Source organism: Furipterus horrens, unplaced genomic scaffold (genome assembly GCF_987537825.1).
Source record: "Furipterus horrens unplaced genomic scaffold, mFurHor1.1.pri manual_scaffold_2, whole genome shotgun sequence".
Lineage (NCBI taxonomy): Eukaryota > Metazoa > Chordata > Mammalia > Chiroptera > Furipteridae > Furipterus > Furipterus horrens.
In genome coordinates this window covers 20,244,188-20,268,497 of record NW_028327172.1, presented here as the reverse complement: position 1 = coordinate 20,268,497, position 24,310 = coordinate 20,244,188, and the positions used below count along the sequence as shown (strand labels likewise).

Sequence of the window (24,310 nt, the reverse complement as noted above, 5' to 3'; positions counted from 1 at the left end):
TCAACCCGGAGGTGCTCAAACTAAGTACAGTGAGGCCGCGATAAGTGAACCGTGATATAAAGAGGGACTACTGTATCTGGCAAGAGGCATTATTCTGTTATCGCCTGGAATCTCCCAAAGTGAAGCAATGAAAGAGGTATTTGTGTGTGGCAGATGGGAGAGAAGAGGCCAGGTGCCTGATCTAATGGTGCAGCCTTGGACAGGTGTCTTCTTCACCTCTCTACTCTTCAGTTTTTTTTATTTACAAAAAAAAATTGATGCTAATAATAACGCCTATCTCATATGGTTATTGTGGGGATTAAGTGAGGTAATCAGTGTGAAGCACCTAGCTCAGACCCCTGCACACAGTAGGTGCTATATTAGTATTGATATTACTGGGAGCCCAGCCAGGGGCTTGGCTGTAGGTTCTGGAGGAACTTGAGGGTCCCCACCACACTTTTTACCCCACAGTGCACTTGCATTTCAAACCCGCTGATGTGAGACTTCTCTTTCTCACTTGAGAAGATGCTAAAAGGGATAGACAAGAGGATAAAATCAAAGTTGAAGACACCCAAGACTGTGGTGAAGTTGGGCTCTGCAAATTGGTGGTGGCCCTTTGCGCCCCTTCCTTCTTGAAGGACAACAGCCTCACCTCAGTTTCTGATTCAGTAAGTTCTATCAAGCCCACTGTTACCCAGCTCCGGTCCCTGTAGGATAAGATTGGAAATTCAGACTTTGCTATTTCTTCCTTAGAGACCAGAGATGATCTTTAGGGAGAACTTTAAATTGCAAGGTACTTTTTATTCTTGAGATCAAGGGGAAAAAACACAAAATAACACTGCCAGGCCTGTGTCACTTGTAAAGCACTTTTACACAGTGCGTTTCATTTGGCCTGCAGAGCCCTGTGCTAGTTACAGTGCTTAACACTCTGGTTCTGAGTTTCCACAGTGCCCATGTGGGGCAACTAACACTCTTAGGGCCCATATGCTGTGGAACCCCTGGCACTTGGCAGACCTTGCTAAGTGCTGGTTATCATTGCTATGACAGGCCCTACTGTGGTGGTTTCCAGAGTGTTCCACTGAGTCTCCTAGACCATTGTGGGGAGTGTCAGGGCCATCGGTGGGATGGGGTGGGGGCTGGGCAAGAATGAGCAGTGGGTGGATAGGGGGTCTGGAGTCTGTCCCTCCACCCTCACTCCAGTACCTACTGGGGCAGCTCGGCTTTTACTTTCTAAGTATTGTGGTTCTGCCTGAGACATCGTGGCGGGGAGGCAGAAAAGGTGTGAAAACCATAAATCTCCTCTCTGAGTGCGGCCACTTTTCCCCTTTGCCTTTTGGCAACCCAGATGGACAGGGCAGCTCCACAGGGAAGGGAGAGAAGTCTACCTTGAAAATCTGAGTGGAGGCCTAGATTTTACTCAAATTCTGTAAGACTTTTGAGTCTCTGAATCTCTTACTCTTTAGTTTCTTCTGTAAAAATTGGCCAGTTCTTCAAAATGCTGGCTACTCACCAGCAAAAACTGTACATGAATTAGGTGATGTGGCCATTGCAACTACCTGAGGAAAAAATCTAGTTATGAAACAAAGTGGGACTCTATTTTTTTCTTCTACTTGCAACAGGGAAAACCCCATGTGGGCCCCTGCGATGCTTTTTAATTTTATTTACCACATCCTGGGTTCCTGCTAGTCAATCTGCTAAACAGATATGATCCAAAAAAGGAGAAAGCAAAAGTTGCAAGGCCAGAGCGAGCATTTCCCCCAATTGCCATGGTGACATGCAGGGATATACCCTAGGGTTTCTCTCCCTCAGCCATCTTCCTGGAGACTTGCTCACCAAAGACCACTTGACCTTTCAGAGTTGTTCATGAGGTGACAGTTCTAGGACACACACACCCTCTTTTGCCAGAAAAACTGTTGGGCCCAGGGTGGGGAGTAGGAGCCTGAAGGGGCTCTCCCAACTTCCTCCCCGCCCCCAATTCCCATTGTCCCACTAGGAAGCAGGGGCGAGAGCTCTTCAGACTGTGAAAACAACCTCAAAGCTCCATTAGCTCAGTTGTTTGGAGGCCTGACTGAAGGGCCAGAGTAGTGCTGAGAGCCCCTTGGGACTCTCCTCTGACAGAGGGAGTGGTATGGGCCCTGTTGGTTGTGTCGGCGGCCACGATGCTCCATGCTCCTTGGACGAAAGGCTGAGAGGTCAGGGGGGATGGCGAAGTGCCAAGAGGTTGGGGTGCATTTCCTTTCTGAGTGCCAGGAGATGAATAGTTCAGTTGAAAGCCACCCAGAACACATTCTGGAGGAAATTCTCTGGGTATGATGCTGTATGACTATTTTCTCTGCTCATTAAACCCTCACCCACCTCCGGGGCAGTTCCGGGAGAGGCTGAGTCATTCAAGACTCAGGGTCTGCATTGGGCAGCCAACGGCAATTCGGCCACCGAGTATGATTTTGGCCTCATTCAGAAGTAGATGCTGAACAATAGAGCCTTTCACCAGGCACCCATCACATGGGCGTCAGGGGATAGAGGTGAGTGACGTGGAAGCAGCAGGAAGGCCTGCCAGCCTTCTGGATGGGCAGGCCTGGGTGCCAACAGGGGCTATAATAGCTAGGAAGACTCCCAGATGGAAACTTCAGGGCTTCAAAGACATCATACAGTCAAAGAAATGAAGAACAGAATGTCTTCTTTATGTCTCATTATGACAGTGGATTATGGCATAAGAACAGGCATATATATCAATGGAACAGAATCAAGAGTCCAGGAAAAAAACCCATGCTTTTATAGTCAATTAATATTTGACAAAGGAGGCGAAAGCATACAATGAGGGAAAGATTGTCTATTCACTAAATGGTGAATTAGAGAGATACATGCATAAAAATGAAACTAGACCACTTCCTTACACGATACATAAGAATAAACTCAAAATGGATTAAAGACTTAAGTGTTAGACTCAAAACCATAAAAATTCTGAAGAAAGCCTAGGCAGTAAAATCTCAGACATTGCTCATAGCAGTATTTTTTCTGATATATCACTTCAGGCAGGGGAAACAAAAGAAAAAAAATGAACAAATGGGACTACATCAAACTAAGAATTTTTTGCACAGCAAAGGAATCCACCAACAACATGAAAAGACAGCCCACTGAATGGGAGAATATAATAGCCAATATACTTGATAAGGGGTTACTATCTAAAATCTATTAAGAACATATAAAACTCAATACTTAAAAAAAAAAAAAAGATCCCATTAAAAAATGGGCAAAGAATCTGAATAAACACTTCTCCAAACAGGACATACAGATGGCCAATAGATATATAAAAAGATGTTCAATGTCAGAAAAATGCAAATTAAAACCTCATTGAGATACCACCTCACACCTGTCAGAATGACCATCATTAACAAATCAACAAATAACAAGTGCTGGTGAGGATGTGAAGAAAAAGGAACCCTAGTGCACTGTTGGTGGGAATGCAGACTGGTGCAGCCACTGTGGAAAGCAGAATGGAGTTACCTCAAAAAATTAAAAATGGAACTGCCTTATGACCCAGTGATTCCACTTCTGGGAATATATCCAAAGAAACCTGAAGCACTAATTTGAAAAAATATATGCACCCCTATGTTCATTGCAGCATTATTTATAATAGCCAAGATTTGGAAGTAGCCCAAGTGTCCATCAGTAGATGAGTGGACTAAAAAAAAGAACTTTTTACCTTTTGCAACATCATGGATGGACCTGGAGAGCATTATGTTAAGTGAGTAAGCCAGCGAGAGAAAGACAAGTATCATATGATTTCACTCATATGTAGACTCTAATGAACAAAATGAATCAACAGGCCAAATAAAGACAGACTCATAGCTAGAGAGCAGCAGGCTCACAGTTGTTGGGAGAGATTGGATGGGGAGGGGGTGAGGGGGAAAAAAAAGAGAAAAAACCTCACAGACATGGACAACAGCGTGGTGATTGCTGGGGGAGAGGGGAGAGTATGGGGGCAGTAGAGGAGAGTACAGGGAGGGTAAACAGTGAAGGGAGGACACTCGGGGTGGTCAACACACAATACAGATGTTATGTCATAGAATTGTGCACTTGAAACCTGTATAATTTTGCTAATCAGTGTCACCCCAATAAATTCAATAAAAATGATAGTGGATTATGATTTTATTGGGGATGACTTGCTCAGACCTCTTATAAAAGCAGTTCAGATGGAAGAGCACTGGTCTAAGAGTCAGAAATCTAGCAATTATAAACCCCTAAGGTCCCGCTTTTTTCATAACTGGCTGGGTGGCAATATTCAGTCATTCTGAATTTTTTTCTATTACATTTAAGAGAATTGGATTAGAAGCTGTCTGTTGTCCCTCCTGGTTTTAAACAGAGACGATCCAATTAGTAACGATGCTATTTTTTTTTAATTGATGTTTTCTTTTCCTATGTTTGATGAGAATCAATTCAGTTAGGTTTGTGAGTTGTATAATTCTTTTCAGACATGAACTCAGCATATCAGAAGACAGAAACAGAATCCTGGCTATTTCATGATAAACACTATAAAAGTTTTTTGAAAAGTAGAGAACTCGCCAGTACTTTGGCTGCCACTGTCCAAGAGACTTGCATGTGACAGACTCCCAGGAGCTCCATGGAGTCAGATGCAATCAATCCAAAGGGTCTGCTCCAGCTAGATTGGCCTGGCATCTTAGCTTGGTTTGTTGAGATTTCAGGTTGGGCAGCAGACATCTTATAGTGTCACAAGGACAGCCTGTGGTCTGGCTTCCCAGCCCTGGGCCACCCCTAAGTCCCTGGGCCTTCTATTCACTCTGCTTGACCTTGGCCAGAGACTTCAGGCTGTAAAGGGTAAAGGAGGCCTAAGCTGTAGCTTGTGCTGGAGTCTCAATTCCCAAGAGGATCATGGAAAGAGCACAAGTAGAATCAGAGAGACGTAGCACATTGTTGGAGCAGGTGGAATCAACTCCCCACAGAGAGGGTGGAATCTCCATCAGTGAGGGTTTCCCCTCTGAAACCTTACCAAGTTTTTGGGCAGAAGACCCTACCCTTTTAAGCCTTATGGTCTGGAATCAAGTGAACTCTGATCCTAAAAATAATATTCAGTAAGCTCGAATTCCTCTTACCAGAGCTCCCTTTTAATGCTCACCTTTCCACACTTTGAAAACCACCAGAGAAAAAGTAGATTTCCTATAGTTTTAGCACCTGTCCCATGCCCAATATAACACTGCAAGGTGATCAGCTGGACTGCCCAGTGTGAAATCCAATCCACAGCTTACTAGCTCAGGTTACTCGTGTCTTCTCAACAAGTCGGTTACCTCCTGCGTAAAACTGGGATAATAAAGGTGTCTGCCACATAGAGTTGTTATGAGAATGAAATGGATTCTTACACGTAGAATGTTGAAAACCCTATGTGGCCCAGAGTAGGTGCTGGGTGAGTGCTCGCTGTTATCACATGATGGGAACTGCACAAGTCATTAAGTCGCAGGAACTGGCTTTATTTCCATCTTCAAAAACGAACAAACAAACAAACAACAAAACCAATCTCCCCAGACACATAACCTCCTCTGGGACCAAATCAGTAGGAAAAAAAATCTAACTCTGCCACATCCCTCCTGAAGAGATGACAAATAGGGACCAGGCATGTCTGTCTGGTGGCTCATGTTGGAAAAGAAATCAATTCTTTTTGGACCATCTGGAGAAGACTGGTTTGGAGAACTGAGGATCCCTGGGCACAGGGTGATGGTAGATCATCTGGCGGTCCTCACGTGAGACGCACTATGACTGGCGTCCACTCAGGACATCTGACCTCAGAAATGACTCCGTGACAGGAATGCGTAGAGGCTGTGCCAATTGCGGAGGTGATGTTTATAAAATTCAGACAGACAAAGCCAGTTACAAAACTGAAAGTTGGTCTCTGAAAATTTGTGTGTGTGTGTGTGTGTGTTTAAGATTTTATTTATTTATTTTTAGAGAGAGGGGAAGGAAGGGAGAAAAAAAGGGAGGGAAACATCCATGTGAAAGATAAACATTGATCAGTTGCCTCTCGAATGTGCCCCAACCAGGGACCTAATCTGCAACCCAGGCATGTGCCCTGACCAGGAATCGAACCCATGACCTTTTGCTTTGTGGGATGACACTGAGCTAACTGAGCCACACGAGTCAGGACTGAACCATTTGGTTCCGGGAAAAACAGCAAAGTTTCTCAACAGCAAATGCTTCTGGTTAAAGACATTTAAAGTGTCCTGTAGGGAATTTTCAACAAGGCCCAGCTGGCAATTCTTCAGACATGATGTGGGGAAGGGAGCTGAGCAGGGCTCTTTTTGCACCCCGTAAGTCTGCTTGTCCTGTCAGGGCAGGGGGAGAAAGAGGTATTCGTTCATTCATTCATTCATTCATTCACTCATTCATCCTTTCAACATGTGCCTACTTTGTGCAGTACTGTGCTGGGTACTGGGGACGCAGTGAGGAGGGAGAGACAGTCTCTGCTGTCATGAAGCCCACAGGGAAGTTCCAAAATGTCAGAATCCTGGAGTTTGATTACTGAGGAGACCTTGGAGATAATAATCCTTGTAATTCTTTATGTGTTTGTGTCAGAGACTTCTTTGAGAAATTAATGAAACCCAGGGGTATTCCAAAACACCTATACATGCGCACGTGCACACACACACAGAGACAAACATACATGAACACACTACATACATATATGCAAAATCTTGCACACGATTTCACAGGTTTATAGACCCCCTGAAGGTCAACTTGTAGATTCCAGGCTGAAAACCTTCACGGCTAGACAGCTGTGTGATATTCACCCCGCCTCCCACTCACCTCTCAGGAAAGTTTGGGAAGATGTAGATAATGGTGAGTTGGGTGGAAATTACACAGTGCTCTACTCCCAGAAGATTTTGGGATTTTCTACTACTTAGGATATGATGGGCAAAACAAGAAGCTGTTCATCTCAGGCCCTGCGAGGTAGGCCAAGTTTTAAAACGTGCCGGAGTGATTTTACTAGAAGGATCTACTTTCCTTGATCTGAGGCTCAGTGGAAAATAAAGTTAAGATTAATGGTGTCTTGGGTCAGCTATGGTTTATCCAAGCAAGAATGAATTTACCCAGAACCTGCCCTAATTGGCAGCATAGCACAGAGGCTAGAACCCTCAACTGTTGTACCAGCCTTCATGTGTTTGGTGCCAGAGTAGGTTAAACGATGAGATAGTTTCTTGGAGAGCTCCTTTTAAAAAAATCTTCCTAACAGGTCACACTGACAGACCTCCTCCCATGTGGGTGCAGAGCTCACCAGGTGATGGGCCCCAGGGCCCCTTTGTCTTCCTGGCAACCCTAACGTGCCGGGTGGTATTTCTCCCTTGAGAGAGGCTCCGCCCTGAATCTAAAAGTGGCCTCAAATGGTTGATGTTGCCGTTTGGGTCTCTCAGAGGGAGTAACTTGGACGGTTCATTTATTACGTGATACGGGAGATTTATTAGAGACCAGAGGGCTCAACGGAAAATGTTCTTGATTTATTTCCAATTGGAAAGACTTGTTTGAAAGATGCATCAGCCAGTTGCTATTAGCCTCTTGAGTCACAGCAGATTGCTAATCACAGGGGCCTCTGTTTCCCAGGAGAGGTGTACAGACATCCTGGGAGCCCTACGTGCCTGCAGGGGGTGGCAGCGTGGCCAGTTCCATGACCACAGACACCGGTGCTCTCCGGTGATCTGTCGTCCGTGGCTACTCACACCTCTGCCTTACTCTGACTTTGCGAATACCAGTAGCTGTACTTTGGGGATGTTGAGAGGCCATAAAAAGTTACTTAAATTGGGGTTAGGAGTAGTAGCCTAGTGGATGAGCCTGTGGACTCTTGGTGCCAGACTGGCTGGCTTTGAATCCTGGTTCCGTAATTACTAGCTCTTGGAACATGGGCATGTTTCTTCCCCTCTTTGTGCCCCAGTTCCTGTATCTGGAAAGTGAGGATAATAATATTACCCATTTCGTAGGGCTGTTTTAAGGGTAAAATGAATTAGTACTTGTAAAGTGCTTAGAATAGTGCCCAGCAGATATATAATACGTGCACACTATGTATTAGCTACTATTATCGCCATTGGTATTATTAATAATACCCTTTTGGTTTGTATTAGTGTTAAGAAAACCCATTGGAAAGAAAGTCATATGTTATCAGGACTTGAAGGATACATGGCCCTGGATGCTTGGTCCCTTTTAAGGTATGAGGGACCCAGAGGGAAGGGACAGTGAACACTCACGGGACCGTTGACCTGAAATGAAGTTTTGACGCCATCTTTGCAATTCCAGGGGGCTGAATGCCGTCAGGATTGGGAGGTGGACTTTTTCACAAGATCGAGATAAATGCATGCTGTGGAATTGGCACGTTGGCAGTCCTTGGCTGATACACACTGTGTGTCAGACCCTGTTTAAGCCTTCAAGTCTAGGAAGGCTGAAGGTTGGGTTTACCTGTTTCTTCCTCTCTTGGCTGAGCAGAACACTCGCAACCACACACGACTACTCACATACACACATATAGGCACACTCACACACTGCTTGCATGTATTGTCTATAAAGTTACATTGACTGTGGCACAAAGGATTTTATTCAAAAGTCTCAGCCTGAATTGGTTTCTATTCCATTTGCATATTTGTGTGCCAGGCAGCACACTAGAGTTAATTTTAATAACACAGAAACTGCCACTGAGCGCCAAACCACCGTCCACGCCTCAGACTTCATTTTTAACCTGGGAGTGACAGAAGCCACCTGGCTGAGCACCGACAGGCAGTTGGCCTCTCCTGCTGTCTGCTGATAGTCTCCCCTATCAGCCTCACCTCCAAGAAGCTGATTGGGAGGCTTCGTTTTTCTTTTGTAGGCTAGACAAGCAGAGCCCCGAATGGGCTGTCTACCCTAGAAGAGCTGCCACCCAGAGTGACAGTTTCTCTTTGCTAAAATTGGCTGACAGAGGCCAAAGCTGAAAATGTCAGTGAAAACAAACAGTATTTCAATACGGCCTTGTGCATTTCCCTCCTCTGTGCTCCCATTGCGTCATCAGCCACATGCTGTGTAACTGGTTTAAGAAGCACCCCATTCCACCCCAAAAGGAATTAATCTCACACAAAAACACATTCTCTCCATTTCGCCTACTTCGGATGCTTTTTTAAGGCACCTGCATGCTAATGATACCAAAGAAAAGAAAACCAGTTGATATGATATTGGTTCATGCCTTTTCAAAGCTCCATTTCTTGTTTCTTTTACCATGTTCAGAGTCAAAAAAGAGCATAGAAAATTTTACCAGGTCTCTTAACATCGCATTTTGTACTTGGCTGGCACTGTTTTCTTCTGGTTGGACCCCGCTTCCTGCTCAGAAAAAAGAAAGCAGTTGTTGCCTCTACAACCCGATCATACTGTACTGACACTCTCTTTGTTCTTATGACACAGTAGGTTAGGTGTACCTCTCTCCTTTGGAGTGAAATCTTGCTCTAATAATAAGAAAGGGTCCTAGGGCAAGTAGCAAAGTGGTTTGGAACATGGATTTGGCATTAAACAGACCTAAGATGAAATTCCAGCTCTGCCACTTAATAGCTGGACAAACTTGGGAAGCCGTCCAATTTTTCTGAGCTTTAATTTTTTTTTAACCTACAAATAATATGTACATACACACATTAAACTCACCTCTTAGGGTTCTTGGAAGCTGATGCGACACAGAACCCTAAAGGTTCCAGGTTCCCAGTGACAATGCAGTAACAGATTTCCAGTACCTGGGTTATTGACTCAGAATTGCAGAACAAAGCAGTTGAGATTCTGGAAGGCCACTACAGGCTTTGGACAGAAATACTCACTTCCTTGTGCAACTCAGTTCTCTGAGTCTCAATTTTCTTGTTGATAAATAAGCAGAATCTTCCTGACTACCTCCGGACCTGCCCACGTGAGAGTCTGAGTAAAGCCAGGTCTTCTGAATCTAGACCTGGCTCATGGTTAACAAAGTGATACCTGGCCTGGCACATAGTCCACCATGTAGTGGGTAAGAATCCTTAGAGAAGGACTGTCTTTGAGGCTCAAGAACATGCTCAGGAGGAATTAGGCTTCACCAGGATGGTTTCAGTAATTTAATCTTTCTGTGTCGGAGCCTACTCAAGTGCAAACTGGGGATAATACAGTCCCAGAAGGAAAAAAAAAAAAAGTTTTCAATTAAGATGTTTTAAGACTTTTGAGATTGTTACAGAGGATCCTGTAGAACCAGAGGATTTTTCAGCTCCTTATTGAGATTTCAGATTAATGTCTGCAAAACTCACAGAAGTCCTTGGATTAAACCACTCTTTCACCGGTGGATAGCAGTTAAGCTTCATGTTAAATGTCATTAACTCTTGGGAGCAAACAGCAGGTCTCGGATCTATCTGACAAGATGTTAAAAGTATGTTTTTCAAGAAATTTCAATGAGTCATTTATTCAACAATATTTGTTGAGCCTCTCCTCTATGACAGGTACTGTTAAAAACCAGCTGTAAACCGCTAAAAGGCCTTGGCTTGTTTTGGAGTTTCCTCACAAAAAGGGCAAATGGATAATAACTCAATTCATACATAAGTAAATAAGTTGCTGTTGAAGGTGCTAGCACAAGGTGAGGGGAGGGAGACGCTGTGCATTTGATAAGAGTGTTCAGGGAAGGACTCTACGAGGAGGTGATGTGGAGCTGACAAGTGATAATTGAGGACAGAACATTTCAGACAGAGGGAAAGGCAGATATAAATGTTCTAAGGTGGGAAGGAGCTCAGAATGCCCAATGGAACTGAAGGGAGGCTTTGTATCTGAAGCAGAATGAGATACTTGAAGGTTAGAGGGAGCCAGAGCATGTAGATCTTATCAGCAGTGGTAAGGAAATTTATTCTGGGTACAACCAGAAGCCACTGCAGGTTATAAGCAAGGGAGCAACGCCACATGATTGTGGGAAAATGCTCATAATATAAGATTAAGGCGGGGCGGGGTGGGGGGTGGGGGGAGAGACTCCCAAATCTAAAACTTCATATTTAGTATCATTTTAACCAGAAACACACACGCATTCAGAAAACAAGCTGAAAGAAGATAGAACAAAATGTTTAAAACGTTAGCTGTAGTTTTCTTAGTGGTGGGCTTGCTCTTCTTTCACTGCTTTCCAGAATTGTGTAAGTTTTCCACAGGCTTGTGTTGCTTTACTAATCAGAAGTAAATCACATGCTTTTAATTTTTTTTTCTTTTCTTTCTTAAATTTATTCATTAACCTCCTGAGAGATATCTTGGTTGCTTCTAAATTTTGGCAATTATGAGTAAAGCTACTATAAACATTTGTGTGTAGATTTTTGTGTGGATATAAGTTCTCATTTCCGTTGAGCAAGGAGTGCGGTCTCTGAATCATAAAGTAATAGAATGCTTAGTTTTGTTGTGGCTGTACCATTTTGTAATGTCACCAGTGGTAAAGGACAAACTGGGGCTTACTAAAAAATTTAAGAGTTTATTCTAGCAAAAATCGATTTCAATCAGACAGCGCCAAACCCAAAGTGGTTAGGAACGTTCCCAATCCTATGTTTTAAAAAGACTTTGCTGTACAGAAATGGATGGAGACCAAGTAAGGGTGATGTGACTTTACTGTGTCTTATCTCAGGTTTGAGTTTAAAGTAATGGTGCTTCGGAATGTTGGAGTAACTATTGAAGGTTCTGGCCAATAGATAAGTTCATTTGGCTTTTTTAATGAGGCTGCTCAAAAACAAACTTCTTACCTCTTCCGAATTATTTACGCAAAAGAATCTTAACCTTTCTGTTTCATCCCACACAGATTTGAATATAACCTGCCGGTACTCAGGTGTATTCCATGTGGAGAAAAATGGTCGCTATAGCATTTCGCGGACGGAGGCTGCCGACCTCTGCGAGGCTTTCAACTGCACCCTGCCCACCATGGCCCAGATGGAGGAAGCCCTGAAGGCCGGGTTTGAGACTTGCAGGTGAGAGACCAGAAACTGTCCGCCAGCTGCCCGAGCTAGGGGGCGGGGCTTAGCGCTGGGAGGGCTCCTCCCTGAAACCTGATTGGGTGAGCTCCACCTATTAGTTTGGCCTATCGATCTGGAACCTGCAAAACAACTGAAATTTAAAGTCTTCCAAAGACCCCTTGTGAATGGTAGCGGGGTCGCCCAGAGGAGGCCACTAAGGGTCAGCCGCTGGAATCTTCTTGCCTCAAGTGCTTTGACAAAGCGCTCTCCTGGCTTTGAAGAAAATGTGCAATATTAACCACAAGAAAATGTATACCAAATAACAGTGTTTAAAATAAATAAGTGCCTAGAATCTTGGCCCTGCAGACTAGGCTTAAAATGGATTTTTCAAACAACTCTCTTTCTCTCTTTCTCTCTCTTTTTTTATTCTCTTCTATGTTGCTTTGGGTTGAGAGGGTCAAAAAGAAGGGTGGGTATGAAAATTATTGAGACAAATTGCTGGTAATTGGGAAACGATGGGAGGGACTCAGAAAGCACCCAGCTTCTGTGGAGCTTCTGGGGATATCGTACTCTGTGGAGCCCTGCTGGAGGACAATCACAGCAAGCAATGGACTTCCCTTCCCTTCCCTCCCCTCCCCTCCCCTTTCCTCCCCTTCCCTTTTTTCTTTCTTGAGTGTCCGAAGGCCCTGTGGTGAGTGGAGCGCTTTAAGAGCAAGCAGGGTTGACAAACACAGTGAAGTGTATGGTTTGGTTTATTTTTAGTGGAAGCTCTATGGGTCATCTGAGCAACTGCTAAGTTTCCATCCCAGCCCATCACTACCCACTCTGTGCTTTTGCAATGTAATGTCATTAGGATCATTAAATACATCTAACCCCCACCCTTGGTTAGAGTGAGGTATGCACTTTATGAGCAGTACCTGAGGCTCTTGCTGAAAAGGAAAAGGAAAATCTTGAGGTTTAATATGGGAGCCACTAGTCACATGTGGTGATCTCGTCGTCGTCGTCGGCAGCCGTCCGTCTCGAGAGACGATGGTGTAGCTTCTTAAGAGTCTATCTGCACCGCCGAGAATGGCTGTGCAGTCCGACTCGGGAGTGACACGGTATCTGTCTCCTCCCGTGTTGAATCGACATCTTGCGATGTCACTGGAGTGTCCTCTCCAGTGAAGCTGAAGCTACAGAGCCTGGGCAGGGTGATATGGAGGGTCTGCTGTTGCCCATGCAGCAGACCCCAGGTGATCTATAATTAATTAAAATTACGTGAAATTAAAACCTTGGTTCTTCAATGGCACAGTAGCTACATTTCAACAAGCTACAAATGACTAGTGGCTCCTGTATGGAACAAAGTCAGTTATACCCATTTTAAGGATAACATAAAGCTCTACTGCATAGCATTGCTCTAAAACAGACAGCCGCTGTATAAGACATCTGTGTGTGTTCAAAGCTCTGCTTGCGAGAACATACAAGGATCAGAGAAGGGAGCCAGCTTTGGTGGCTGCTTCCCCTGAGCTGCAGTCTGTGATGAAGGCAGGCCAGTTAACAGATGCATTGATTCTATTTCCAAGGCTAGTTGTTTAAATATTGCCTAGACTAGGTCAGTAAGAAATCTACTAAGAAAGTGGGTTTAGTGAGCTGAATTTTTATTGTGAAATGCAGGCAAGACATAGTTACGAAATACAGAAATGTTCTCATATGCTGAAAAAGAGAGAAGTTCTTACTACTTCCACTGGCCAATCATCAAGCACATAGATGCGGGCACCTGCTCACAACCCTTACTTAATCCTTAAACGGAACCATGCTCTATTACATTACCCCACTTACAGATGAAGCAAGTGAAGTTTAGGGAAGTTCCACAGCTCACCGTGGGCCACATTGACTGCAGAGGGAGGAGTCCAGATTCTGTCCTGCTTCGTCTGAACCCAGGGCAATATTTTAATAACCAAGCCCCCAGAAGGACTGAGAACAAAAGGCAGATGCAAGTGTGATGCATGGATTTGCTGGGTGTTTCTTTTCTCCCTGTGAACAGCAACCTACTCAGGCAGTACACACACATATACATTTTAATATCCCCAACTTATGTACAGTGTGACACACAAAACTGGCCATTGACCTGATGTGGCAAAACTCAGGAATAATTTCCACAGGGAATGTAGATTCTGCATTGTCAGTGTTAAACAGACTTGATGCATGCAGTAAGGATGGGAGGGAGGGTTATTATTTAAAAGAGAAAGAAAGAAAGAGGGAGAGAGAGAGAGAGAGAGAAAGAGAGAGAGCGAGAACAAGAATTATGCCAAAGAACCCTATTGTTGCCTCCATAGCTGGTATTAAGTGTTGCAAAACTCATCTCCATAATTTCACTTGTAGCTATGAATCAGCTATCTGCCAGAGGACAGATGGCAGAGTCTCAGGCTATGATAGAACCTTACTTAGCAGCTACTCTTTTCTGTCTGCCCCACCCTGATTAGTAACAATTCTCAGATATATGGTACTTACTAACATGTAATTGCCGCCCCTCCCCCCACCAAGCTAAGGCATCTTTGGAGAAACCAGACTGTCGGTTTAGATGAGGAATTAGTCATGCCAGCTACAGCTGCAACATAGACATAATGAGTTCTACTTCGAAATTTCAAACTCACCGCCTGTTCCATGGGTCTTGCAGTGCAATGCACTATTGTTGCCACTGGCAGGAGAGATTAAAAGGATTGTGCATTTTAGCCAACTTTGCATTTTTCAGAAACCTGCTGGATTTAGCTCCTCCCTCTCTGCCCTTCCCCTGCCAACACCTCATCTCTTGCAAATGCTATTTTCTCAGCGCACATCTCTCTCTCTCTCTCTTTTTTTTTATGCATTGATATTCCAAAGACATTGTGCAGTGAGTCTTTAGCCACCGTGATGCTGATAGAAGAGGCTGGGTGCTGTCTGTTGTATCTGAAAGGGCCTCCGGCTCCAACATGCTCCCAGAAACACCTTGGTGGGGCAGAGGGGCTTAAGCGCTTCCCTGGCTGTGCAGCTTCTGGAAAATTCCTGAGCTAAATGAGGCATTGCTGTTTACTTACTTAATTACTATTACTCCTATTTTAATGACAGTCAGTTTACTTCCACTGGCCATGAAATTATGCCTGGGATGCTCATGAGGCAAAGTGCTCTCGTATCTGGCATATGAATAAGGCTTCATGTTTAGAGTAATGGGATCTGGAATGAAGGAATCACAGGAAAAGGCGAGGCAGGGAGAGAAGTTTAGGGATGGGAAATGCAGCAGGTTTGACATTTGAGGGCTGAAATAAAGAGCCACCTAGTTCTGTCTTATGGGGAGCTGGTCATTTTATGTATTTTGTGAAAAACAGGAAGGTACTGGAGAGCCAGAATGAATCTCACATCATAAAAGTCATCATTTTTTTTTCTTCTGTGACTCAGGCTTCCTTTTTCTTCAAACTGACTTGACCACATTTTTATTTGAAACAAATTTTCTTTCACGAATCTCTCTTTTTAAAAAAGTTCTCATAGAGGCCTCCATGAAATCACTTTGTCTCTATCAGCCTTGTTGATCCCTTTCGCTCTTCCTCTGCTGTTATTTTTGGATTTCACATAAGTCAGTGGTTGAAACTTCTAACACCTCTTGGGGTAAGTTGAATGAAGCATTACACTGCATGACATGTCATTTGATGGGACATGATGGCATACCCATCACAGCCCTGCAGGTGGATAACCATTGGTGTTTCTTCTGCAGGTACGGGTTCATAGAAGGGCACGTGGTGATCCCCCGGATCCATCCCAACTCCATCTGTGCCGCAAACAACACCGGAGTGTACATCCTCACCTCCAACACCTCCCATTATGACACGTACTGCTTCAATGCTTCAGGTTGGTTTCGAGTGGATGTCTGTGTTTGGGGTGTCTTTTGACAGGCAAGCTCGTGGCAGCATGGCCAAAGGTGGTTCAATCTCAGCTTAAGTGAGGCTTCATGTAGCTTCCAGATGCTCACTGAATATCTCTACAGCAGAGACAAGATTTCTCTCTCCAGGGTGTGTACCTGCTAAGTTGGGGAGGCCAACAGTAAGCAAATAAACACCTGATATGAAGTCAGAGGGAGATAAGAACTATAAAAAAGGGAAGCAGAACAAGAGGCTTCAGAGTACTAGGGATGATTTTTCTGAGAAGGTGGTCAGGGAAAGAGCCTTTGAGAAGAGCCACATCAGTGAGCCCGAGGAAAATGTGGGAGAAAGCCGTGAGCAGTGTGGATGGCCAGCACGAAGCCAGGTGTGTGGGAGCACCATGGCCGGTTCTGGGAACAGCAGGGAGGCTGTGGTGAATAAAGCCCAGCAAGCAGAGGAAAGAATGCCAAGGAATGAAGTCAGAGAGGTAAGCAGGCGCCAGAGCGCATAAGGGCTCGTGGGCCATGATGGGGAGTTTGGATTTTGTTCTCAGTGTGATGGGAAGTCATGGCAGGGTTTTGGATAGGGAAGTGATGTGAATCTAATGAGAGCAAGGGGGTACAAGCCAAATGGCTTAGCTTAGACGTATTTATTATATGCTGTGAGACCATTGGGAGGATGTATGGAAGGCCTTTGACCTTGTCGAGTGTCCCTACTCAACGATTGAGAACTTAGTAACTAGAGAATAAGGATGCCAAGTTAAGATTTGCATGCTGGGCTGGTGGCCAGGCCCCCTCCCGGTCTAAGGAATTGCTTCCAACAAAAGCCTAGAAACACATGCTTACAGGTCTGATTCAGGCCCCAGCAAAACTGAAGAATTCTATACATCATGAATTTTCAGAGTCTTCTGAGAAAAGTCAGACCCATAAGTGTCATTTTTCAACGCCAACAATCAAATGTTTTACTTCTCAAACTGAGCCTTCTGTTCTGCCTAAAGGTTTGACATTGTGTGAAGGGGAAGATAAATCCACAAGGTAAACTTGACACATCTACCTGGCATACCAGTTTTCCATCCTTCCTGTCTTTAAATTATTTGGAAAGTAACTTAAGACATTTTCTGTATGACATGAACACAGGTGTTATTATATGATGACTGAAGGCATTATTTTTTATGAGACAAACACAGATATTATATATGGCAGTAGAATACAAAACCTGCATGGACTTTTATGCCAAAGTAGGAACGTCAAAGAAATTGTAAGATTACATCAGTAGCTTTAGGCTATACCACCCACCTACTGCTGCATGAACAGTGGGGATCAGAGTGAGGATTCAAAGGGTTAAGGAGAAAGAGAAATGATCAGGGCTAGTTAGTTGAAATGGAGTGACAAAAAATATATATACCGGTCACTAAACCTTTGGAGGGATGCTCAACATAAGGAGAAAACTGTAGACTATTTATTCCTCCCAGTCATATGAACAAAGAATACAAATGGAGTTTAACCAAAAGGGGGAGAGTCCAGCTGAAGCTACACAGTATGTGGCCTATACCCAGGTCCAGCAACTATATCCAGAATGGCCATTCTAATGACATGATAATGAGAAAAAAACCTTGCAAATAAATAGGAAAGAGCCACAGAGCCACATGTGGTCTAGCTAGCTTATCTTAGTGCCAGAGCTCATGGAAGATTTGGGAAGACCATGCTTTAGATGAGGGGGTCAGCCCTATGGAAAAGAGCTAGCACCTACTGCCTGCTGCATCTTCCACAGAGTTGTGTTGAGTGAATGTATGCAATATATTATGTTGTTGCATATCCACAACATCTCACCTGATTTACAAGTTGTTATCACTTGCCGAAAAGAAACTTAATTCGAAAAGGTGGGCACTCACACTGTTTTATTGCCCAGAAATGAAGCCATCTAGGTAAGTTACTACTGAGACTTTTCTCCCTGTCCTTATTTTTGACCATAAGTTTGGGCCTGTCCTCAAAGAAAGGAGGGAACAGTACTGCTTAACGTTCCTTTTCATTGGTGGAGGGGAGTAGTTTAGTTGAAAAGTTTGAGAAGTCCTGGGGGCATATTGCATAGAAAAGCGGCTGTATTAAAGTAGTGAAGTTGAAAGTGATATTTTTCTTTTCCCTTTTTCCAGATTTACTCAATAAGGGTAGGCTGCTTTTGTAAGTTTTTTATTTTATTTTATTTTTAATTTTAAAAAGTTTATTTATTGATCAGCTATATGCACTCTGTACTGTGCGGGGCAGAGTGGGGTGAGAAAGAACCAGGGACTGTATTTCTTATCTGGGGACTTAATCTTGTTGAAGGAACAAGATAAAAAGTGAAGGACCTTGAGAACAATGTTTATTGAAGGATACATAGATTCTAACTGTCTTGTTTTAGAGTCAGATGATAGGGGTATTAAGTAAGCTACAGATCTCATTGGAAAGATCCTTGAATGCAACTTAGCCTGAGAACTACCAGCAGGACCCAATGATACAATCCCCACACACACTGGTTATAGGGACCAAAGCCAGCTCAGTCTTAGCAGATAGCTTCTGTATGCTTACAATTTCAGCAATGTTTTTTATAAAACACAGCCTGTGGCTTACAAATGAAAATAAGGCAGGCCCTGCAAAGGCTTTGTGGGGTTTTTTCCCTCATCTGTCAGCGATAAGGCCCAGCCTGAGCCTGGTGACTTCTTGTTAACCACAAAGAGAACTGACTTGAATTAGTTCATTTTTAATATTGGCTTTAAATAAAATGCCTCATCCTCTTATGAAGGAGGAAGTTAGGGAAGATTCTACATTTATTTATTTATTCATTTACTCATTTACTGAACAAATATTTATTGGATACCTAAAATGTATCAAGCATTGAGGAAGGCACCTTTCTATCTGGCACTGAGCGATTGGCTAGACTGAATGATTAACATTTTTCTTGGCTTTTTAGTGCGTGGAGGCAAGGTTTTGAGATGCAGCCCCCCCCCCCAGGAAGCTCACCTCAGAGTTTCCACCAAATCTTTAGGTTCAGGAAAAGTGCACCAGGTCTGATTCTCCCAGCAACACAATGCTCATTAAACAGAAGGAAAGGCTGTCAAATGAGGCCCTGCTCTCTGACCCAGGAGCATGAATGTATTAATTGCACATTTGGGTCACCATTCATCTTAGCATGCTTGCCAGCTTTGATGCGCTTTATAGAAGAAGGTGAATTGGGGCATGACAGGGATTCATTTGAACAAATGCTCTAATAATCATTTACAAAAATGTCTTAGTGTTTTTGACATCGTGCATCCTTCTATTACAACTTAACTCCTAGAAATTTCCAGTGCACTCTACTGTTAGCTGCAGTTATGCCTAAATTTGGTGGAGTTCCTTCCATTAAGAAGTCATAATCTAAGGTCTGTTTCTGGTCTGTGCAATGTGACAATATCAGAAGTATGTCACAGGTCAGGCCAGTTTCTGGTGGTGTCCCCAAAGTAGACTGGGGAGATACTCCTTCAGGATCACCCAGGGTGGCTATTTGCCCTAATTTTCTAGTGAGGGATTCACTGGAAAAGTATTTTGAAAACTTTAAAAATCAAAATAAATATTAATTATTATTATTCCCCATGACCTTGTGAATTCCTCAGAAGCAGAAACAAGAAGAACATGTTTCTTTTTTTTTTTGCTCTTTTTAAAATTATGCAATTTGTCATATGTGTTGAGTAAATGCTTAAAATGAATAAATGAACTGATATATCTGGAACTCTCTTTAACTATTTCTTATGGCATTGCCATTCAGGCTTTATCTAAATGTTTTTTGGCCTGCTTATATTTGCAGACCAATTTCAGGGTTAACATCTTAGGTGTGTTTACTAGAAGAATGGACTTTTTTCCTTTTTCATTCATTCAACAATATTTATCGAGTACCTCTCTGTCTCCATCATACATAAATGTTCTTGGCCAAGACAGATGTGGTTCCTACTCATATTCTGGAGCTTAAATATTTCTGTGGAGGTGGGTACAGAGCAGGTGGTAGGGTTTGGGAGATGTGCCATGAACAGCCATCTAGGAAAATGAACAGGATGATTTTAGATAGTGGTAAGCCTGAGGCAGAAATGAGAGCAGGTAATGCATGATGGTGACGGGCATGGGGGTTGGTGAGGGGCTGGTTTAGATTGGATGGTGAGAAATGGCTTTCCCAGGGAGGTGACTTTCTCTTTGGAGAGTCTCTCTTCTGCAAGATCTTTTAATCAGCCTTTGCAAGAATGGCTTTTCCTAAAACCCGCTTTTCTCTGCTGGAAATATAAAGCTGCCATTTAGTTCCGCTATGAGGCCAAAGAAATAGGCAGGTGAAGAGCATCTGTGGGAAAAGATGCTCCTAGGAACTGGGAAGCAACCAAACCCTGTTCTGTTCAACTCATGTTTTTGTCCAATGTTATGAGCACCCAATGGTTTATGGCAGGATACTTAGAATACTTGTGATAATAGCCTTCCTTTTGATAGCATTCTGTTTGTCTTCCTCCATCATCCATCCATCTATCCCTTTCTTCCTTGCTCTTTGCCAATAAGCAACTCTGGGAGAAACCAACCTAAGAAATAAGTTGCCATTTTACATTTTACACACACATACATACACACCGTGTAAAAAAACTGTAATGCACAATTGGATCCAGCCTTCCTATAAATGCAAAGCCAGTTTAAAGCTCTTTGAGATTTTAGAGCTCAACACAAGATCTAGGTACTGACTAGAGCACTTGGACAAGAATGGAACAGTTGGTTAAGGCATTCTGCCATCTTCTTTCAGGACTCAAGGGACGGCCTGCAAGGTAGAACTTGCAAGGCCTGTTTTCGTAAGGTTTCACACAGTGTTTCTCAGAGGGCTACTATTCATGTCTTGGGTAATCAGGCAGGCCCAAGGTATAGTCAGAAAGCTTTATTCCCAAAGGTAGAAGGGGATGATGGATGATAAATGGAGGACAAAAGAAAAAGAAGCCAGAGATACCCACAGTGACATATGCCAAAAGAGTAATCTCAGGGAATATTCTGGGCACATGGACCAAAGGTAGGCAACCTCAGAAGCTTCATGTTGAGAAGTCAAATTAATAAAAAATTAATACATTAATAAAAGATTGAAGACTGGTTTGTTTTTAAATATTTCTGTCAAGAAAAATTTGTTGGTTATTTAATGTTTAGATTCTCATAATGTTCATATTGATAAACATTTGATTATATTTGTCTGCCATGTTTTTTCATTACTTTTGTAGATTATTGGGATTACACATGATTTTCTTACTATAGTTATGTATGTTTTTAAATGTTTTTCAGAGTTCCCAGATTACTTTTATAACAACAAATTAAGAAATAAATTTCTAATCTGGGCTTCCTTAGAGAAGGACCATGTCTATCTTATTGATCATTGTGCCCCCAGCTTTCCACAATGCCTGATATAAAACATATATATATTTGCTAATGAATGAATTTGTTGGCGTGGGAAGAGGAACAAGTGAGCTTCCAAAAAATGTGTGAAGCTAAATAAAGATGAAAACTGTGTCACAAAGGCCAGAGAAGTTCCCAGGAGACTTAACAAAGGTTCAGAAAAAGAAAATTACTTGGGATAATTTATAATAAAATTTCATTCTAATTTACTAATAGAAGTGGGAATCAATTTTGCTCATAGTTTTTAGTGTTCTCATGCCTTTTTTTCTTTTCTATCTCATAGCACCGCAAGGAGAAGATTGTACATCAGTCACAGACCTGCCCAATTCCTTTGAGGGAATGATTACCATAAGTATGTATCTTTTGTCATTTTGATTGAGTTTTCCTGTTCTTGGAAAGGGGGTCAGGGGCATGTTCTATGGTTTATATTTGACTAGAATAGCAGTCATTTTGCTAAGACTGGGCACATTGGCTATGAGTCAATGACCCTTCCTCTTGTTCTGCGATGGCTTAAAACACTGTCTGGTTTGCCCCAACACACTGTTCCTCAAACTTCAGTCATGTGAAAACCACTCTCACTTTATTTGGCACTATTATTAATATTTTTCACTTAATTGACCCGTTCTTTTCTACTTAAAATACATTTATTTTTAAATACATTTATTTATTTTTTAAACTGAAAATGAAATGCCAATATCCCTGGTCATCATTAGGAGATAACCTGAAAAATAAATTTAAATGTATGGAAAATTAAATAATATTCTTAAATTCTGGCATCTGAAGGCTCTGAGCTGTGTTTTCTTTCATAGAGAAGGACAAACAAGTGGTAGGGAAGGGCACTCTATCCCCCAGATTTTGTGTTTGATTTAACTAGAGTATTACAAAATAATTATAAAGGGTATAAACTTCCTGATATGTGATTCAACATTATTTATACCATGCCCACCTAAAATGATCCCCAGAAGTAGGCATCTGGCACTGTAGAAAACAGAATATCTTAATCAAAATTTTAAAATAGGTCATGTAATTAATTCTGATCTTATTGCCTCTGATCCTCATTTCTTTGAGAAGTATCACAGTATTGAGAAGGCCTGATGTCTGCCTGCTAGGAGCCAGACCCTCAGTGTGCCTAGGAACAGTGGTGACAGTAGCAGGGGAATGAGAATTTCCCTGGAATATACAAATCCAGCCCCTCTGCCCTCTGTTTTGTAGGGAATGGTCCCCGGCCTGTGCTTTGCAAAAGGAAGCAGAGGCGTTGCAATGTGATATGTGCTGTCTCAGTCAGGCCTGGTCCTAAATCCTAGTTCCTTAACTACCTGGGTGAACTTAGAGGAATGACTCACTCTTTCTCAGCTTCTGTTTGCTCATCTGGGTGATGGAACAACATACGAGTTTTTTTTTTTTTTATGAGAATTAAGAAAGATAGCATGTCTAATGCATGCTGAGCCCATAGTAGATGCTCAATAAGTGTCCCACTTCCTTGGTTCCCACAGATCTCTTTTGAAGTCCAGACCTGTACAAGTTTGGACATATTTCCTTATCAGATCCTCATCTGCGGAGATTATCAGAGTGATTGAGACTTTGGAATATTTTTAAATTTATGTTTTATGAATAGTTCCACCTGGGCAAGCTAGATAGATGGTCAAAAGGAGTCTTTAGTCCTACCAATGCAATGCAGCAAACAGTAATTTCAGGTAAATGCGTAATTAGGCAGTGAGTGGCCCAGACTTGACAGCAGAAAATACTTTTAGGAAGGAACAGTGAATGAATTTATCCTTCCTTTTTCTCCTCCTGTCCATTTCAGTCATTTTCTTCTTTAAACCAAAGATTTTAATCTTAATATACACTTGTGCTTCTTAATTTTAAGGCTGAATTTCACAGAGGATGGCAGAGGCTCTCTCAATATCCAAGCATGCTAATTTCTTAGCCAGGAGTTGGGGTTCACTTAAACTGACAAAATTTGCCATTAGAAAAAATATCTAATTCTTCATGGGTTTGCCAATATATATTCCCTGATAATGCTAATAGCCTCTGTCTCCTACTTCATATCCTTTCTGGAAATAAGTTGAAGTAATAATAACACCAAGTTTACATGTTCTTGAGAAGGGAAAGCAGGGACCAGGCAGGAGATTTACCATTTGTTGAGCACCAGCTATACTGTGAATACTGTGCTAAGCACTTTATATACAATGTTATATTGTGCTCATAACAGAAGGTAGTATTATCCCTATTTTACAAGTGACAAAGCTGAAGCTCAAAGAGTTACCTTCTTGTCTAGAGCCACACAAAGCTGGACTGCAAACACAGGGATGCCCTAAACACACCTTCTTTCCCCATCCCCATTTCCAAGGTGCATGAGTGGGCAGGCGAGGGTACATTTTTCTCAATGCTTCAGCTACGTATCTACCCCCCACCCAACTAGATAGGTAGTTAGGTATTGCTCTTCTTAATAAATAAGAAAAACAGCACTACAGTCACCATCTTACATGATAATTCAAAGTCTTTTCTATACTCAGAAAATGTGAGCTGTCAAGTTCTGAAAGTGCCTTCTCTGTCTCCCAGGTATTGTCAACCGTGATGGTACCCGCTACACCAAGAAAGGCGAATACAGAACTAACCCTGACGACATCAATGCTAGCAATGCTACCGAGGATGATTTCAGCAGTGGATTCCCCAGTGAAAGAAGCACTCCAAGAGATTACACCATCTTCCACACCCACCTTCCAACAGAACACCCGACCCACGACCAAGACGGTCCCTGGGTGCCCAACTACACAGAGGATGCCTCCGTTACCAGTAAGGAGAATGGATCACTGTGCTTTCCAATAGCTGTTCATTGGCAAAAACATCTCTGTCCTTCCTGAGAGACAGGCACTCCTGTGTCGCTTGTCTCCTGTCTCAAAGTTGGTGATGTCATTTGGGGAGGTGGGCTGTGGTGGCTGTCAGTGCCCTGTATGCATTGACTGCTACTGCCAACAGTTTTTTTTTTTTTTTAAATCTGCAACTCTGTTTTTTTTACTGTGGGATAAGAAGTGCCATTTGAGAAGTTTTTTAGTTTCCTTCTGGATCACAGCAGTTGTATACCATCTCGTCGGCTCCTTTATGTTTC

At 42.8% G+C, this 24,310-nt stretch overlaps 1 protein-coding gene across 1 annotated transcript in view; it reads left to right on the top strand.

Annotated features, from left to right (window-relative positions):
* The window catches only part of CD44 (CD44 molecule (IN blood group)), an 88,319-nt gene that overhangs the window by 24,512 nt on the left and 39,497 nt on the right, over positions 1-24,310 (top strand). The window contains exons 2-5 of the mRNA XM_090262700.1: positions 11,768-11,933; positions 15,643-15,776; positions 21,485-21,553; positions 23,764-23,997. Coding sequence (XP_090118826.1) covers positions 11,768-11,933; positions 15,643-15,776; positions 21,485-21,553; positions 23,764-23,997 — 603 coding nt within the window. The remainder of the gene's footprint in view (positions 1-11,767; positions 11,934-15,642; positions 15,777-21,484; positions 21,554-23,763; positions 23,998-24,310) is intronic.